The 20,374-nt window shown below is 38.7% G+C and overlaps 1 protein-coding gene across 2 annotated transcripts in view; it reads left to right on the top strand.

Annotated features, from left to right (window-relative positions):
* The window catches only part of LOC120769232 (transcription factor hamlet), a 96,690-nt gene that overhangs the window by 39,610 nt on the left and 36,706 nt on the right, over positions 1 to 20,374 (top strand). The window contains exons 1-2 of one of the 2 annotated variants that reach the window (XM_040096131.1): positions 5,237 to 5,576; positions 14,465 to 15,189. In XM_040096131.1, coding sequence (XP_039952065.1) covers positions 5,549 to 5,576; positions 14,465 to 15,189 — 753 coding nt within the window. In that variant the 5' untranslated portion in view covers positions 5,237 to 5,548. Of the gene's footprint in view, positions 1 to 5,236; positions 5,577 to 14,464; positions 15,190 to 20,374 lie in introns of those variants that run through there. The other variant, XM_040096130.1, reaches the window with a different exon arrangement.

Genomic DNA, 20,374 nt, shown 5'->3' with positions numbered 1-20,374 from the left:
AGTGTGACATTAAAATACCCGGAAATCATAATGTACATTCCTCGTTCTGAACGACCTTCGAGCACTTCAACTATAGAAAATATTAAAATAGTGAAAGATATGGTTGGCTTGAAAATCGTCAGAAAAGTGTTAGAGAGATGGCAAGAGAACTTGACAGGGGGATAATCTTTGAATGAGACATAGGTTTATGAGTTGTACATCCAAAAAGTCAACAATCATAGGAATGGAGGAAAAAGACGAGCCAAAGCTGTTAAAAAAATTAAGGTGATGCTCATTGTGTGGCAAGAGAACTCAACATCTCCGAGTCCGTTAGAATGATTTTGGTGAATATTTTGGGTATGAAACGCGTTCTTTCTCGACTTGCCCCAATAAATCTTAAATTTTTCCCAAAAGAATACCGTAAACAGGTCTCTTATGACATGCTTAATCTTTCGAATTCCGATCCCACATTCATGAAGAGGCGGACAATCTTTGAATGAGACATAGGTTTATGAGTTGTACATCCAAAAAGTCAACAATCATCGCCGTTAAAAAAATAAAGGTGATGCTGTTTGTTTTTTCGATATTCGTGGTTTGGTGCGTCATGATTTTATTTCGAAGGGACATACCATCAACAAAGAGTTCTATTTGGCTGTGTGGAGGCGTTCGCGTGAGAAGATCGAATTTGTGGATGAACAATTCAGGGATTTTACGCGATGATAATAAAGCCAAAAGCGCAATGAATATCATCGATCAACCCTTTAATTTACCAGATTTGGTTCCGTGTGATTTTTTCTTGTTGCCCTAACTGAAATTTCTGCTTCGTGGAACCCGTTTTCAGTCGATCGAGGAGATAAAACAAAATTCGCTGAAGGACCATCCCAAAAAGTGCTTATGAAAAGTATTTCAAGGACTGGTAAAATCTGGTGGGGATTACTTTGAAGGAGACAAAATAAATATTGATGAATAGTAGAATATTTTGCGCTTTATTTACAACAAAGGGACTCGTCCACGTTTTACTAATACCATCTATATGATTTCTATTATTAAGATTACGACTATTAGTGAAGAAGATATAGCATTTTTGGTGAACCAATCATTTTAAAATGATTCTTACATGATTTTTGAACAAAAGCTTATGATTTAAAATATAATTTTTGTATTTATGAATTGTATTGAATCTATCCTATGTATCCTATGTCCTTACCCTGGTCCTAAGCTACCTCCCCACCAATTTTCAGCCAAATCGCTTCAGCCGTTCTTGAGTTATAAATGGTGTAACGACTTTCTTTTATATATATAGATTTACGGGTACTATTTTATCACAATGTTTCAAGTAAATGTGTAAATGTTATTGTGTCAGATAAGTTATCGTTATACAGAAAATATAAGTTCCGAAATTTATAACACTATATCAGGCTCAGATGGCTTTCAGATATTTCGACTATTTTTTCGATTTTATAAGTATTTTTACACCTATCTTATGAACGTTTTACATCAGATTTTAAAACTTCAAAGCATTTTCTCCACAACTCACGTTTTCAAAAAGAGTGCCCCTCATAACTTCGAAACTACAGGAGATGAACCCTTGCCTTGACCAATAAGCCAAGCAAAATCTGATGAAGATATTTTGTTAATGGAAAAAACTTTGACGGACATGGCTAAATCGTCTCAGACTCCCACTCTGATCATTTATATTTTTTTCCGACTGTAAGAAACATCGTTGCATGGTTCTATACTTCTAGGCTTTGTCATATGACATATTTTTTATGGAGTTATTCCATGTTCATTTGAGAACGTCAAGAGTTCGCTGATCAATATCTTAAAGACGAAACAGGATGTTGTATTTCTTTGAAGCTATTAAAAAGTTCGGTCAGCAGGCAACCTTTTAGTATCAAGTGGATGGGATCATCTCATGTTACCAGCTATTGAGGAAGTAAAATAAAGAAAAAGTTAAGTTAGATCTCACTTGCTCAGCTTAGAACGTCGGTTCTATATAACAGACGATAAGAACTTTAAAAATAGACAAAGCGCTTTGAGCCTAACACAAACTTCTTGAGACGGTTAATGTCAGTTTCGGCAATGTCTCCTGGTTAGCCGGAGGTAAGATCGCCAAGATATATCAACCTCAGTCTTGCAAAGGCTTTACGATAGAGCAGAAAGTTCCTGAATATTTCCACTTTCCTCCATATAAGTTTGACAACTAGCGTCTGACAAGATTTGTAGCCCTGCCACATGAATGCCTATTGGATAGAGTCCAGTAAAAAGTCCTATAATTATGGGAGGAGGAACTTTGCTAAGTGCAAAAGGCTACTAATAAGATCAACTCTATGCTTTAGAATGCTTCCAAAGAGACCATTCCATTGTCGATCGAAGTCAAAGTCATAGTTTTCCATGCTGAAATTTAAAATTAGTTTTTGACTAATTTTTTAACTATGAAATTGTCTTCTAATGGAAAATCTTTATCGATAGAACTCTATCGCAAAACAAAGTATTTACTAAGAATTTTGTAGTCTTTAATGCTATAGACGTATGCACAAAAATCCATTTCAAATTGGCTTCCACCTTATTTAGCTATAAGTTTTGTGGGCGTTATTTTTTTCTTGGGCTTGGGGGCAAATTAATATTATATGGCTTTTGTAAACATTGTCAACAAGCTGAAAAGTTAAATTGACTTGCTTAACAACACAATGAGACTCTTCAAAATCAAATCTCATTCATTGCCAACCGCATGCTCGTTTTAATGCGCTGCCAACTCGTCTCCGCGCCACAAATCCAATCAGAAACGGATGAACAACGGCAACGAGCGTGGGGAAAACCATATTCGATTTGAATATGCTGCTGGAAAGCCTTACGTAATATGCCTTTATAAATATAGATATGTGCATTTGTATGTGTAGATACACACTCCTATATGGCAGCAGATAAAATTATTTGTGTAAGCAGATTTCCGAGTATATTCGATAGCAGGACATGCATAAGTATATAATACATACTTTGATGTAGAAATTTACATACATATACATATACTTATTTACATACATATGTACATATACGTTTATGCATGTCTACATTATACTCACCTGCAAGCTAAAGCTGTCTATAACGAGCAATGAGAGAGCGCGCTCATCCTTGAGCCTATCATCCTAGGCAACCATATCCGCAACTCGCACAGTCTCACATACACACAACACACACATGTGCTGCCACAATTGCCGCAATCGGCTGGCCATAGTATTGCAATTGCATGAGTTCTAGTTTTCGTATTGGAATTCGTATCCTGCGCACCGAGCGCTGCCCATTCATCCACGGCGCCGCAATCCGACGCCATTGACGCCGACGTCGTAGCTACTATCTCGCCGTCGCTGTTGGCGTTGCGGCATATTTGCCAACTTGGCATTCATTCGCAAACGTTCACTCGCCGCAGGCACGACGATTTGCCAATTCGAACGGTTGTTGTGTGTTCCGTGCCGTGCCGTGCGCTTTGTTGCTGTCGTCGTCGTCGTCGTCGCAAGCGAGCAGCCGGCGTGAGTGTGTGTGCGCTGTCGTCGTTGTCAGCGCCGCACCGCTATAAGCGCTTACACGCGTTTTGTTTTTGTTGTTGTTGTTCGTTGTGTTGCCATCATTTTCGTGGTTATTGTGGATGCAACATTTCGTTATTGTTGTTGTCGCGTATTTATTTTTGCTTTGATAATTGTAAATATGTTGCGATAGTTGTAGCTAAAGCTGTGCGCTGTCTTTCGACTCGTGTGTGTGTGTATGTGTTTGAGTGTGCATGGCTGTGTGTTTGCGTTCATCCCCTGCTGTTTGCGGATACGAGATGCAGATAGTCATCGCAACGAGACACGCTGATGCTACCACCAACCATTGACGAGCAACAACGCCGCTTTGCACACACAGACATATTCTATAAATAAACAACAACAAAAAGACACACAGCGCACATATGCCACCCTTCTTCCATCCCTACAGGCAGCTCGATCACTCATACACATACGCGCATAGAGCCATACAGACACGTACACTTAGTAAATATTTAGTCATCAGCCACAACATCCTCATGGCACATCCCGGTTCATCCCCGTTAAGCCACTGCACCGCTAACTGTAGCTGCGCTAGCGACGCGCATTGAAGCAACGCCGACTGAACGAACACAACCCATCTCGAACATCCGCTTGTAGCATCCCAAACCAATTCAAATATTAAAACGTTCATTCGCCTTGGGTGTTGATGTGTCTGCGTGGTCGTAGTCGTGGACGTGCTCGTATCCGTTTGCAGCATTTCGTTTTGCTTTGGTTTGATTTAGTCTTGCGGAGACAACCGGCAGACAGACAACTCACACAGACCACTCAGCGCTCGCAGGCTCTGCGATTTTCACTGCTCATACGCGCATTCGTCTTTGACAAGCGGTACGCACGATTGACTAACTAACTTCGGCGTTCGCAGTTAGTGCTCGAGCGTTTTGCGACATATTTGTGTGATTCTTGAAGAAGTCGTGCTTGACGCGTACGCACTCGGTGCTAGTGTAACTGTAAAAAGTTGAAATTTAAACAAAAAAATATAAAAGAAATAAGAACTGAAAAATCATTGCTTTCAAGAACTTCATGATAATTTCAATATTTTGTGGAATTTATAACAAAAAATATGTTTAATTTCGGTTGATTTCGTGTCATTTCGTTGAAAAGCAGCTTGCGGTTTTAAATTATTCAATTACTGACTGGATAATTACAAGTGCGTCTGTGACTCCGCAACCACACAATCACAGCTGTTGTGCGAAATGAGCGCCGGAAAGTGCTGGAGTACCAAGAATTTCCATTAAAAAAAGCAAATATTAAATTATATTTAAATTATGAAAAATATGAAAAATATGTGAAAATAAAATTAAATACTTGGAAGTAATGGATAGTAATGGAAAGTGTGGTGTGAAATTTAGAAATTAACTAGAAAAAGTACAATTCGTGGAAGTTCTAAAAAGGCAGCCGAATAAAGGGCAAAGTACTGCTGAAATGTTATTAAAGTAGTCAAATTATAATTACCAATACATATGCAATTACATATGAAGTACAAAAACTGAAGCGTGAATTAATCGATTTTTATATGCGACTACTTCATAAAAATAATTTATAAAAAATTTAATTAATTAATTACATAATTAAAAAAAATTAATTAATAATTAGTGCTCATTAATTACATAATTATAATTTAAAAATTAAAAAAAAAAATAAAAAAAATTAACTAATTAAAGGAAATCACTTTCAAAACATTTAAGCAATTAACGCTCAAAAAGTTCCCTCATTTCATGCTGGTACTTCTAAGGGTTAACTAAAAATATAAATATGCATTGTTCACACAAATGAATTATAATTTAATAATAATTATAATTTAGCCTATCATTTAATTGAGAGCGGCATAAATTCTTCTAAAAGTAATCAGTGTTCAACTCAAGTTGCAGTCGCCGTCGGCATATGCAGTATACTTGCATGACTGCTTAAACTAAATAAAAAGTAAAAAGTACTTAACTTAACCATAGAAAAACCAAATATTTGGGATTGCAACGCGCGGCTTGAATATGATTTTCGATCGCTATGCTGTATCAGGTACGGTTACAACAAAATACGCTATTTTTCTCAGCATTGGAAGTAACTGATTACTAAGTAATGGTGCTTGTAATGTGTGGGTAGTGCGGCGAGCTGTTGAAACAAATATTCCCAACTTAATTTAGTTAATTTTTTACAATTAATGGTAATGGAATTTTTAATTTTTACTTTTTTTTACAATTATTGAGCATGAAATTCGCGCTCAGCCTTAATACTCGTACGTTTTTCTGTCTGTATATACCCGAACTAGTCAAATAGTGTTAGAGATATCGCGCTGAAATTTTGCACTCTGTCTTTTTTTCCAAAAAAGCTGCTCGTTTTTCGAAACCGCCGACATTGGAGCACCATAGCATGCACATATCTAACAGGCGAATATAGGAGTTGAACGATGGAAGTCAAGTTATTGTGGGGAAAACTTTTTCATTACACGAAAAATCTCCACAAAATGTGGTATGGGTTAATGACGGAGTTCACTGTGCAATCTTCGAAGAAATTATTCATATCGCCTTCAGCATATAGCTGCCATACAAACTCAAGTAGATATCTTCACAAAATTTAGTGTAAAGTATTCCAGCATCTTAAGGAATTTTCAAGATCGGATCACTTTAACGTATAGCGCTCATATAAACTGATCGATACAGTACTTATGTTTTTTTTTGATTTCTAAGGGGAATCTTCCAATGATGCTGCCTCTTTCGGGATCACACCCAATCAGTATTAACTAACTTTACTGAACTTGCGGAGCAGTACTCCTACGTACAAAATCTTTAACTCCGGCTGCTTTAGCTTGTATTTGGATCTGCGGGACCGCCGTTAGGCATTACGCAGAACCAAGCTTGGCAGGAATGCTTGTTCACAAACTTCCTGCGGGATTATTCAGCTGCTCTTAAACTTCTTCGCTGCCGTTCTCTTATACTGAGTTCTTGGATCGCTGTTGCGACCCATTCTTTTATTTTCGCTATTTCATTTAAGCCCAAACCAGCTTTGTTTGCAGCATGTGACTTATAATATTGTCGGACGTCAGCCTTTGGTTTATCAATCGTTCGATGGTGGTATCGTTCGATGGTAGTTCTGTCCACTACATATCTCGAGCAGGAGAAAAAGATATGCTCGGCGTTTTTATCCGCACTGTTGCAGACTGAACACTTTTTGTCGTCATCGTGGCCAAGTCTATGAATGGATGTATTCCCTAAAACAGCTATGGCCCGTCAAGAATTGCGTCAGATAAAAGTCTGTCTCCCCGTGTGGTCTCTCAATCCAGGCTGGTACGTTCTTAATGAGCCGATGCGTCCATTTTCTTTTTTTTGTCGCATCCCATTGTCTTTGCCACTCTTCGTGGTTCGCCTGTCACTTCTTTTTTCATAGCTTTAGATTTTTGATAGGCTCTACTTAAGTAGCTCTGAGGTCATTAAAAACGGCGACATAAGACCAGATTTTATATTGGCCGCTTCATGTGAAACCATTCTAAACGCACAGGCCGTTCCAATAGCACATAACCTGGACACTGCCTTCGCCTTATTGTCATTTGTTTTTTGGCGCAGTGCTGTCTCTCATATAGGAGCCGGGTACATCAGTGTTGACTGGCTGACTTTAGCTAGTAGGGCTCTCCTACTTTGGCTATGGCCACCATTGTTTTTCAACGATCGCTTTCAAATTCAGTCTCGTATCAATCGTAACGCCAAGGTACCTCAGGGAATTATGCGTTATGACGTTGTATATAATATTTTTTTTTGTGTTTTGTAGTATATTATAGCTTTGGTTGCCCAATTTTACTTGGCTTTTCTCTTTTCGACTGATCACTTTCTTCATTTCGCCTTTTTAATGTGCACGTAAGATCCAAAATTATAGAAACGATTATAAAGATGATATTCTGAAATATTCTGAAATCGTGTAACGTTCGGCAGCGATTAAAAACAAAGGAATATTTGTGAAATTCTCTTTGTGAATTGCAGTTCTTCAAACAAAACAGCTTTGGAAAATTGTGTCTCCTAAATCTTAAAATACTAGTTATGTCATACTTTCCGCTGCAGTGTGGTTTCGTATAAGAAACGAACTCGAATTTATTTTCGCTCAATAACTATCAATAGAACAACATTTTTCAAAACGATTTCCGAACATTTATATAATTCTAGCGCATGAGAATTATTCCTCAAGTCTTTTTATGACCTTACAGCAACAACGAATTGTAAAAGAATTTCTGTTAATTTAAGGGATTACATGGGTTTCCTCGAGTAAAAAACATCTTCTTTCAACAAAGAAGAAGGAAATTTTATAATTTTTGGAAAAAATATTTTAAACTCGGCCATTGCTACGACATTTTCGGTGACCTCTCGGAAAAAAGACACACACGCGTTATCAGGATAACTCCTTACAAGATCAGCTAAAGTGAAAAATACATGTTTTAGTTAAAACCTTAACTTAGAACTTGGACGAAGGAAAAAAAACTAAAAATTGGATTTTTGGCATACATTTTTAGAAAAAAAGAAAATTTCATTGAAAATTTCCGACATTTTTTTTTTCAAATACTTAGTTGTAATCGAAAAAAAATCCTTCGTCCAAGTCTTTAAGAATTGTTTCTCAAAGACCTGTGTTAAATTCAATGAAGATCGATTTGAGTAGTTCTCGAGAAATCTTGCCAACCGACTTTAAAAACACTTCTTCTTCTTCTTAATTGGCGTAGACACCGCTTACGCGATTATAGCCGAGTTAACAACAGCGCGCCAGTCGTTTCTTCTTTTCGCTACGTGGCGCCAATTGGATATTCCAAGAGAAGCCAGGTCCTTCTCCACTTGGACCTTCCAACGGAGTGGAGGTCTTCCTCTTCCTCTGCTTCCCCCGGCGGGTACTGCGTCGAATACTTCAAAAACACAGTTTCGAGAAAAACGCATTTAAAGACTTAGCCTAGCAGCCTCGACCGCACAAGTTTTCAAGGCTGTGTCTCCGAAACAATTCTAGAGATGCTGTAAAATTTAATAAGACAATAAAAAATTGAGTTTTTGAAACCCGTAAACCCATGTAACCTCTTAAAAATATTTTTCATTTCATTAAGAAACCACATTTATTGGATATTTAAGGATTTCGCTTGTTTATGCCACGATATGCTTAACAAAAACAACAGAGATCTCAAAGAAGTGCGGAAGTACTTTCCAGTTGAAAAGAAATATTGACTGTATAGAAAACTAAAGATCAGGTTGGGTCATGAATGACTCGGTCTTTAAAGTTCCAGACTAAAACCATTTTCCTTACACGTAGTCAGAAGTCACACTTGAGCGTTGTGCGATGCTGTGAGATCCTGCAGATAAGCGACTATTTGCTTAGAACTCCCATTTTATTACAACCTTTGTGCAACACTATTTACACACACACACATTCACATGCACATATATTTGCTTTTGGCGTGCGCTCATGTAATTTGACATGCGGATGTGAATCCTTGAGATAAGCGCTATGCAAATTTGCGGTCGGCACTCATTGTTCGGCGCAACTGGTGAAGGTTTTCACACTTAGCGGCCTAGTTTAGAGACAAACCGGCTAACGCCGCGGCTGCGGCAACAAATGCAGAACTTTGAACTAATTTAAACAGCATAATTGTTGTTGTTATTTTATAGATTGTTTGGCTGATTATTTAGTTTTGGCTTGCGGTTATTTGCGTAGCATACTAAATGGCGTTACAAGGTGCGCGCGGCCACACACATGCCGTGTACAGTTATAGATGCAGCCGGAAATGTGTGTGGTCCAACGCACGGCGGAAGGCGGAATGCGCAATTTAGTTAAGATCAAACAGATAACAAGATGTGATAGATAATGAGGTAGTTTTCACTAATAACTTCGAGTTAGAACTCTAATGATACGGGTTCCCGTACATTTGGTGATTAGAGCAGGTAAAACTATAGCAGCTTAAGCTTCTCTAATGATTTTTTCTTTTAATGAAATATCTGATATAGTCTCAAATATAAGTGTTTTCTCGATTTATTATACCCTGCACAGGGTATATTAAGTTTACCACGATGTTTGTAACATGCAGCAGGAAATGGAAGAGACCCTGTAATATATATAAACGTAGTAGTCCCTTAGTTTTTGAGATATCGATCTGAAATCTTGCACATATCTTTCTATCATTAAGGTGCCACACATTTGTGGGAAACATTGATATCGGACAACTATATCATATAGCTGCCATACAAACTGAACGATCAAAATCGAGTCCTTGTATGAAAAACTTTTTCAATTGAGGAGATATCTTCACTTAGTTCAACATAGATTATAGTGCTAGCCAAGGCTATAACATACAGAGAAACTGTTCAGATCGGACAACTATAACATATAGCTGCCATACAAACTGAACGATGAAAACCAAGTCCTTGTATGGAAAACTTTTTTATTTCTCTAGGTAAATTTACGAAATATAATAAAGATCTTTTCATACCCTTTTATGGTATAAAAAATGCAATTGTGAAGGTTGTAACAGTTTTGTCGTGTTTTATTGCAACTGGAGCTAAGGTCTCCACACTTGAATTAAACGCCTTTAAAATTAAAATCGTTATGTTATTGTTTTACTAAACAAACTACGTGCGTATGTGCCATAGACAGATACAATGTCATGTCGAATATATCGCTTATCTCAATATGTGTTTGTTTATTTTGTCAGTGCTATATATTTATACACGATTATCTGAATGACTCTTCCGATATCGGATCGCGCCTGTCAAACGGTTTGTTTATTTGTATATTGACTGCCTTCTCATCGTCTTCTCCGTCACATATCATATTCTATTTTGCAAGTACTTTGTAGTTGTTGTGTGTTGTGCTGTCTTTTGGCTCTTCAGAAACGCTGAGATTGCGAAACTGCCCACTTTGGCTCGTTAACAACTTTGTTGCCGCATTGTTTGTTGTTACTGTAATTATTGTCAACGAAAAATCGTTGACAACGATGACACATCGCTAATCATGTACTGTTATATTAATGTATGTATGTATGTATGTACAAATATGTATATGTGCACGTCGCTAAAGAGATCCACCAGAAGAGATAATGCCAGTCCTATCTATTGACTTGATGTCAAATCGGTGACAATGCTGCCGTTCAAATAGACATACATATGCATCTATTTAGGCAAACACACAGACACTCACACACATACATGCATATAAGTGCTGTTTTGTGCCGTCAAGAAGCCACTTGGCCTTAACTAATCTCTATCTTGTCTCTGGTACAAAGTAAATTGGAGTATTCACGCCGTACATTTCATAATTATTTACAGTTGTTTGACACCACAAATTAGCTATGTACGTTGCTAGATACCGTTGTATTTCGGTTGTCCAAATTTGTTTGATTAATTTACGATATTTGTATCTTATCTGGCGTTTGAAAGCAACGATAGCACGAAGTGAAAACACAATTCTTCGATGATTCAATGGAAGACATGCAATGGAAGAGCCTTTCGAAATGTCCACATTTGGATTGATAAGCACAGTCGACAGACACTAAAGAAAGATATTTTTTTTTGCATTTCAGATTTCATAGAAGTATCGAGCGCTTGACATTGCAAAGTCGTTTTCTTCTCAGATCACTTCATCGTATAGTATTTTTTTCTTCATATAATTATTGACTCAATAGTAACGGTACATATGAGACAACATTTAAACAGCACATAGCTTATGGCTCCCTTGGTTTTGCTGGGAGGATCGACGGACTTCACATTTAACAGAATCAGCGCTTGCCGATATAGTGTCTCGCTTCTCTCCAGCCTTTTTACCCTTCAGTCACACGTGAGTACTAACGGGTTGCAGTATGTGAGGATTGCCTCAACCTCACTCGCTGAGGAAGGTTCAGCTAGCAACCAGACGCGCTCCATCGGTACATGCGCTGTTACAAAAGACTGTAAACCCAAGATCGATCGCAAGATATCTGGTGATATCTTTGCCCTCAGTAAGGCTAGTCTCTCCCTAGTTTTGGGGTTTTTAACAAGCCATTGCTCTATTGGCGCCAAGCAGTAAAACTAGGAATCCTACCAGACGCCATCTGTAGAAGCTGTATGGAAGAAGATGAGTTGGAAACAACTCAAAACTTTCTTCTTGACTGTTCGACGTTTGGTAGGTCAAAACTTAACCACTTGGGAACGCTTAGCTTCAGACATCCCACCGAGCTGGCGGGAATGGAAATTAAACGTCTGTGCTACTAAGCGTTTTGCCAATTTATAAGTTCGAACACAGGAGTTCTTCTTTTCTACGGCCTCACAAAGATCTATATATAGTAGTCCAAGTGCGATTTTTGATCAGCCATCTAACCTAACCTAAGGTCAAACATTTTCTATTAACATTTTTACTGAAATATTTTTTCGATTATCCTGAATAAACCTTTAATCAAGTCAGTAAAAGTCAAGACTAAGTTAAAAAAAACGCTGATGAAATTTCTACAAAACTAAGATTTCACAATTTTGCGCTTAATTAAAACTAATTCGAACTCATCACCTTTGGCGAGTTGTTTTCGAGATTTAATCGAATGTTTTCAAGTGTCGATTTCTTTTGATGAGTGCTGCCGAATTGAAAGCCCTCGGCCGAGTAGTAATCACTACACTCTGCTTAATTTACTTTGACGCGACTATCGTGAAAACGAGATAGAAATACTTAAAGAAAAGAAAAATAGATGAGGATGGCACCGCGACTTAAGGTTTATTGTGCCCTTACTCACTTCAAAGTAACTAATCTTTGTTAAGGGGTTAGATGTAGTCAGGGACATGAAAAGTTCACAATTTTAAATAAATTTTGGCCAGTAAATTATTTTATTATCTAAAAGTAAAACTATAGCATAGTTTAAAAAGATTTCAACTTGACTTGACAGAAATTAAAAAAATAATTTTGAAATTAGTGACTGTTTGTTTTGATTCAGTTCCAAACGAAGCTTCTTGTGTCGACAAGCACTACTCCTGGAGATTCTTATAAAATCAATCGGACAAAAAACCTAGTTTTTATTAATATTTAGTATAGAATGTATTGTCTGGTTGAAGCTTTTTTAAATAACAAAATGGCGGCTCAAGGATACAATTTCTAGTTTGCCGGGAATAAAATATAGTATGAATTATACTATAAAAAAAAATTAAAAACAGTACTTAGTTGAGGCACTAGCTTTTCGTGTTTTCAAAAAGTTGTATGAATTTCATTAAAATCTATGGAGCGGTTTTCAAGTTTCGGTGGGCATTAATACAAAAACGTCGTTTTGGGAGAAGCGCAATTAAAAGTTTACTGCTGCTAGCTACTTACTCTCGAACGTTCCAGAGCGTGTAAGAATTTTTTTTGCTAATTATCGAATATCGCTAAAAGTATTTGTCGGACTTATCACAAATTTTCTATAATATCGGGTGATTTTTTTGAGGTTAGGATTTTCATGCATTAGTATTTGACAGATCACGTGGGATTTCAGACATGGTGTCAAAGAGAAAGATGCTCAGTATGCTTTGACATTTCATCATGAGTAAGTCTATACTAACGAGCAACGCTTGCAAATCATTGAATTTTATTACCAAAATCAGTGTTCGGTTCGAAATGTGTTTCGCGCTTTACGTCCGATTTATGGTCTACATAATCGACCAAGTGAGCAAACAATTAATGCGATTGTGACCAAGTTTCGCACTCAGTTTACTTTATTGGACAAGAAGAACTGAACTTGGTTGACATGTGGTTTCAACAAGATGGCGCTACATGCCACACAGCTCGCGATTCTATGGCCATTTTGAGGGAAAACTTCGGAGAACAATTCATCTCAAGAAATGGACCCGTAAGTTGGCCACCAAGATCATGTGCGATTTAACGCCTTTAGACTATTTTTTGTGGGGCTACGTCAAGTCTAAAGTCTACAGAAATAAGCCAGCAACTATTCCAGCTTTGGAAGACAACATTTCCGAAGAAATTCGGGCTATTCCGGCCGAAATGCTCGAAAAAGTTGCCCAAAATTGGACTTTCCGAATGGACCACCTAAGACGCAGCCGCGGTCAACATTTAAATGAAATTATCTTCAAAAAGTAAATGTCATGAACCAGTCTAACGTTTCAAATAAAGAACCGATGAGATTTTGCAAATTTTATGCGTTTTTTTTTAAAAAAAAGTTATCAAGCTCTTAAAAAATCACCCGATATTATATTAAATATTTCTAAGATATTATGTTTCAGGTGAATTAACAAAAAGGGATTTTTCTGACAACCAACCAATCTAAATATCTGACTCCCTTAACCCCTTAAGGCATCGGCAAACATTCTTGAAATACATAAAACCGGCATTTTGACAATGCCAACTATAGAATTCTTGTATATAATTTGTGTTCAATAGATAGTCCAAAAGTATCGATTAAAACTACAATGAACTAAAGTACCGATATATTGATCGGCATCGTGTCTCAGGACTATAAACCTTTTTTTATGAACGCTTATCCGAATTTCAAATATGAACGTTAGTTTCAGAACATATTTACAATAATATTTATATTTATAATTCAGCATAGTGCGGACTTTAGTAGACAGTAAACTATATAGATTTTGAGATCTGACGTCGTAATTGGACATTTTTAGTTATTTTAGTTTTGTTTAGTCCTACAAGATTCAGCGTACCTTTGAGTATGGAATACGACTCAATATCGAGTCTGCTGAAAGAATCGAATACCATCGATTATTTTGAGACTCCAGTTTAATAGAAACAGTGCTAGCCAAACATTATAAATGAACACATATGTGGTTAAAAAAAAAAAAACATTTTGAAAACTCATGAGAGATTGAAGTTTTCAATAAATTATACGCCTATCATAATCATAACTATTTCACTTCTATCAATAACTTCTATTATGAAATCCATCTCTATCGATATCTAACTCCAGCGTTTCTTTTCTACTTTCTTTGCAGGCAATAGTGGCGACGAGTACGAAGCGGCGGCAGTGCGACACCTCAATTTTGTGCCATTCTCCAATCACCACAGCAATCACTTCAATCACCAACTTCCCCTGCAGCATCATCTCCACCAACAACAAACACACCTGCCAACAACGCCACTGACAGCGAGCGCCGCACAGCCGTCGTTGAATTACGAACGCGGCGAACACAAGCGCGAGAGCGGTGACCTAAACGTCGCTAATGTCAACGCCAGCGCCAACGTCAACGCTAATACAATTTTACAAAACGGCCACAATAGTGCGGCGTCATACGATTTGGACGCATCGCCACTTTATGCGACACCAATTGGGGCGGCATATCACAATCATCAGCAGCAGCAACAACACAATCACAATAACAACAAACAGGGCATTAACTTGCAGCCACCACAACAAAACCAACCACACCTGCCGACACAAGCGCTTGCAGCAGCGTCAGCCGCCACGTCCGCCACAACGCCCACCTCCGCGTCCGGTACAGCGCATCCAATGTACAATTCATTCTTTGGCAGTAAAGCGCACGCGGAAGACTTCTTCACGCAGCTGGCGCGTTTGCGTGGACGCGACGATTCCGTAAACGGCTTGGATATACGGGAGCGCGGCGTGTACGCGAAGGTGCGGCTTAGCCGCGGTACGCGTTACGGCCCATTTGTGGTGAAGCTGTGCAGCGAGCCGACGGCGCCCAGCCTGGCTTGGGAGGTAAGTGCGCGCCCATGTGTGTGTGCGTGTATGAAATAAAGGCGCAGCTGACGCTGATTAATTTAGTTTAGTGGGAAAACGCAGCGATTTTATTCGAAATTTGCACTTATTTTTGGGTGAAAATTCGTTACTGAGCACCGTTTGCTTTGTTGTCGTTTGTTTGGTTGACAATTTTTCCGTTGCTTAATCCTTTCGCATCTGTGCGAAAATTGCAAATGCGGATCGCATTACCGCCAGCGGTCGCAAATTGCATAAATACATGTGTGTGTGAGTGCGTGTGGCACTGAAATTTAATCCCATCAAGCGTTACCCAAAATTACCACAGTCCCATTTTGCACATTTTCGAATAATTATTTCGCTCGCATCCTTTTTGGGTGCAAAAATGCGACAAAATCAATGAAAATTAAGTGATCAAGAAAATATTCGATTAAAGTGCGCTCAACAGCGCCGAGTTGTTATTATTGTTTTTACTTCTGTTGTTGCACGCATCAGTTGTCAATCAGAAAAGCGGCTGCGAATTGTCACACCGTCTCACCGCTGTGTGGCAAGCGGCCCCTGGACTGATAGCATAACATAGCGCCGAGTCTGCAATGAGATAGCAGCGGATGGGAGAGTGTAAGGAAGCGCGCGCGCACACAGTGGCAACGGATATGTTTAGGGATGTGCCACAAACCGGAGCTAATTTCCGGCACCCAAATGCGTGTGTGTATATGTGAAAGGCAAAGCGACGACAACAGCGTGTGCAAAAAATACGCGCAAATCCACAAAGTGTCCCTCAAATGAGGCTTAAATTCGCCAACGAGCAGATAATACCAATTAGGGTCCGACATGCAGCATTACGTGCAGACTAAAACACACGCAGCCTGCTCTCCCCACACAGCTACATACACACACACACACACACAAGTGTTGGTGACTACCTCACTTCAGCTATCTTAGCTCCGTTGCTGTTGTCAGACTGCCTGTCTGTCATCCCATTCATCTGCACTTTTGCTTTCCGTCCGTCCATTGCGTTATTCGTCCTTACTGTATACGTAGATATGTATGCATGTGGGGCGCTACCGTTTGACAATCCAATCAAATTATCGCGCCTTACGCAGATGAGAACTGTGCTCTGTGTGTCGACTTGACAATTGTCAATCATAAAAATTTCTAAGTAAACAATAACAACAATTCCCAGGTAGTTACATTCAACTCTGCTTTGCAGTATTCAACAAGCAAGCCACTCGAGTTGCAGCCTACTCTACAAATTGATCCTCACGCTTTGTTAGACGCTTAGGCGACTTTTGTTTGACATTTACTTCCCTTCCAATTCTGTTTGTTATTTCTCAAAATATTTGCGAAAGCATGTGTTTTGCTCGGGATGATCCCCGAATCAACTCGTAGCAGGCGCTCGGCATTTGTTGATCCAGTTTTTTGAGAATTTAAAAATATATTATGTTGGTATCAGAGTCAGTGAGCGCGCTTTAAAGAGAGACTATGCTTCCATAAAATATTTTTTTTAATTGTCTTACGAGAGCATCTGAGGTCTCAGCTTTAAAGTGAACAAATAAGAAACCTTATGTAAAGGATATTTTAGAAAAGAAATAGTGTTACAAGGGACCATGGTTCTGAAGTTCTTATATTCTATCAAGGTTTTCTTCCTTAATTTTTCATTCAGTGATTTATTTGGACATTTAGATGTAAAAAAGTTTCAGAATCATCATTTCCAAGACAATCGCTATAGACAAAGATGAATCTATGACTTAGTAGTGACATAAGTCTTGCTGAGAAGTAGTTACTTTGAAGTTTTAGTTAAAATTACAAGCGAAGATGTCCGAAAGTTTCCGAATACGAACGTCTTGTAAAAGTTCATTCACTGTAACGTTTAGACATTACTGTAGACTGAACAGGGAAAGGTTAGCTTTTATTTTGCTACTAATCCAATAAGGTTTTAGGTAGGGTCCTACTTGTATTTGAAGCCAAAACAATTGATCTATCACTGGATCCTCTTAAAGTTGTTGGAATCACCCGGTTTTCAATAGTAAGGACCTATACTCTTGAAAAAGAAGGGAAATATAAATTAAACTTAAAGGTAATGTTACAAATAGTTGGACAAATGAAGTGTAATATGAATCAGAGCCCTTCTGCAAAATATTGAGTTCTAAAGTGATTTCCATAAAGACGAAAAATTCAAAAATTTGAAAATAGTTTTATTAAAGCTAATTAATGTAATTAATAATGGATCGAAAAGACTGCAGGAAATGTTTAGAGCAGGGCACCGGAGAAACAATGAAGCAACTCTTGTGACTACGCTGTAAGCATCTGAGATCTCCGCGGTATGATACACTGGAGGAGGTATCGATAGTTATTCCGCAGAGTCTATTAAAATTCGCGTAAAGCACAGATATCCTAAAGGATGACTATTTCTCTTGGACCTAGGGACTGATCTTCATCTGGTATCACAAAGGACCAAAACTAGTATATGCGTGGCATATTGGCCTACCAGTTTAACATAACCTTAGCTCCTAACCTAATTAATGTCTGGAATAGTTTGATAAAGTTGAAGGTACTAACTTAGTTGTCACAACAATCGTTCCAAGAAACTTCTTTTTATACATTTGCAACAACATTTTTTATAACGGTATATAGTTCATATCAAGTCTTTAAACACAGTAAACAATTTGTGATAAAGCAATTTTCTTCTTAATTCGTCAAATAGTCGACAGCTCATACTTTAGTTAGATCCGAACTAAAACTTTTAGCTCAACAAACATTGTCGGCACAGACACTTTAACTCTGCCACGGCCACGGCAGAGACAATTTCCCTTCAAGAAACAAAAAAGCAAAAATTGGTGAAAAACAACACTTCACTGAAACATCATACCGAACAAACAGTGACACACTTTTCCCATTGCAAACCGATCAATGACGAGATCGAGCGATCAATTCGGCAGCAGCGCCAGCGCGTCGGCATCGAATTCGTGAGCATGAAACCGCTGGTGTGAACAACGTCATACAAATAGTAGATTATCTGGTGCGTGTAAATATTTTTCTTATTGTTGACACACATTTGTAGGGGTTCTACCTCGCATTGTCGTTATTATCTTACCTTTTTTTGGCTTGCGCTTTGTGAAGCCAATTTTGAAAATGTGAAATGTGTATGGATGGACATACATATGTATGTGTGGAGGTAGAGTTCGTTGAAAGTAGAGCAGAACCGAGCTGCAAATGCGCCAGGCAAACAGTAATTGTATTTATACCTTTGCCGTTTCTAATTTGCGACACCAAGCGCCCCATACATTCGCAACGGATTAAACTGATCTTCCGATATTGAGTTGTCAGTTGTCAGTTGTCATCTGCGACTGTGACTGTCTCTTCGGCTGTGTGTTGCTGCTTGCCAATTGTCCTGCTAATCCCTAGAAACCTAATTGCATATGTTGGCAATTTGATTCTTTACCCTAGAGAAGTTGTTGTTTCCTTGAATCGTAGTGGTAGTGTAGACTGGTATGCTTGGTTGCAATCTGTAAGTGAATTGGAATATTAAAAAAATATATTTGCAACTGCTTGGTCAATTATGTGAAACAACTGAAGTTCACGTTTTACTTTTCGTCGACAATCAGCAACTTCATTTACTTGCGTCCAGCTTCATGTCCGAAAGTAAACAGTTACCTGCGAGGGAGTCATGAGAGGGAAGAACCCCTGGAAGCGATGGGCGGTGAGCTTTTTTACGGATTGTTCAAAACATAAGGGGAGTGTTGATGGAAGAATATCCTGCAGGAACTTTCCATTAGCTTCAGTTGTAGGTTTCGTGAACACTTTAGCGTCTTCCAAGCTGAAGCGCCAGCTCTAAAAGTAGCTATAGATGTACTGTTTCGGAGCACAACCTGCTTAAGTCAGAATGGTGAATATCCACTCCGATAGTAGGGTAGTGATATTAGCTTTGAGTTCGCTAACTGTGCGCTCAAAACTAGTGAAAGGATGTCTAGACTCCTTCCCTCTAACATAGAGTTATCTTATGATTAGACTGGTTTGTATGCCAGGTCACAGCGATATTATAGGAAACTGTAAGCAGATGATATTGCTAGGGCAAGTTCTACTTCAATCTCAATAAATGAGAAACGGGAACGGAGCTCAGTTGGTATCTTGTAGTTCACTAGTTGGATCGGGATTCTGGCATTAAGATTGAACATCTGCTACATTAGCTGTTTGGAAGAAGATGAGGTAGAATCATCTCAACACTTTTTCCCTCGAATGTCCCGCTTTTAACAGGAACCAAGAAAAAAGTAATAAAACATCGAAGCAGATTTGTGAAATGTTCAGGTCGTTTTTGCCGATAGCTGATGTCCACCCACAGGAGTGTTTCGTATAGCTTCAGGAACAGTCTAAGTGTGATCCCTCGCCTCGCTGAGGTATCAGCCATCAAACCAAATCCAAACTAGTTAGCGTTACGTTGATCTCAATGTTAGACTCTTAATCACTTTTGTTGATTCATTGGATATATAGAAAATAATGGAGGCTTTGCACTGAGACCTATGGTCCATTGTGCCTTTCTCGATATCACAAAGGTCCAGCACTCTGAACAATTCCAGGAGCTTGCTGGGCGCGAGTGAGGTGATGGAACCTAAGGCCCTGAGCCTGTTTCTAAAAATTGCTGGGCAATCTAGAAGCAAGTGTTTTCAATTTTCCTGTTCCATGTCGCAAAACCGACAGTTTGCGAAACAGAAGCCTGCTGCCTGCTGCCAGTGCGGTATCCCCACCCTCTCTTCAGTGCGGTGTTGATTTCAACTGATTTGCTCGCTTTGCCGTAGGAAGAAACGAGACGCTTGCTCCAAGTCTCCATTTAGACAATGACGGAATGTATGGCAATCGGACAGTGCTCGGTTAAAACCTATACAACTGTGGCGAGACGAACTGAGAGTATAGTTTATATTTGAATGACTCTCATGTACTCCACTACGAGCCAAAAGGATTTCGCAGCCTTTTAAGGGTTGAGTAGATCAGTGCTCACCGAGGATTCAAGTCAATTGCCTTAGTTTATAGGGTTAAGTCTGAGGTTTCCTGTCGCTCCGTCATGATGCGCGATGTGACAGCGACAAAGTTCAAAATTTATAGTGAAAAGATGAGAAGGTCGACTAATTGCTATGACGAGTTAATACATTAAAGATCTCAGCTTCTGACATATAATTTACAATGCAACAAATTA

Source organism: Bactrocera tryoni, chromosome 2 (genome assembly GCF_016617805.1).
Source record: "Bactrocera tryoni isolate S06 chromosome 2, CSIRO_BtryS06_freeze2, whole genome shotgun sequence".
In the NCBI taxonomy this organism is placed as follows: Eukaryota; Metazoa; Arthropoda; class Insecta; order Diptera; family Tephritidae; genus Bactrocera; species Bactrocera tryoni.
The sequence above is the reverse complement of the archived record's forward strand: the minus strand, read 5'-3'. Positions and strand labels throughout refer to the sequence as shown.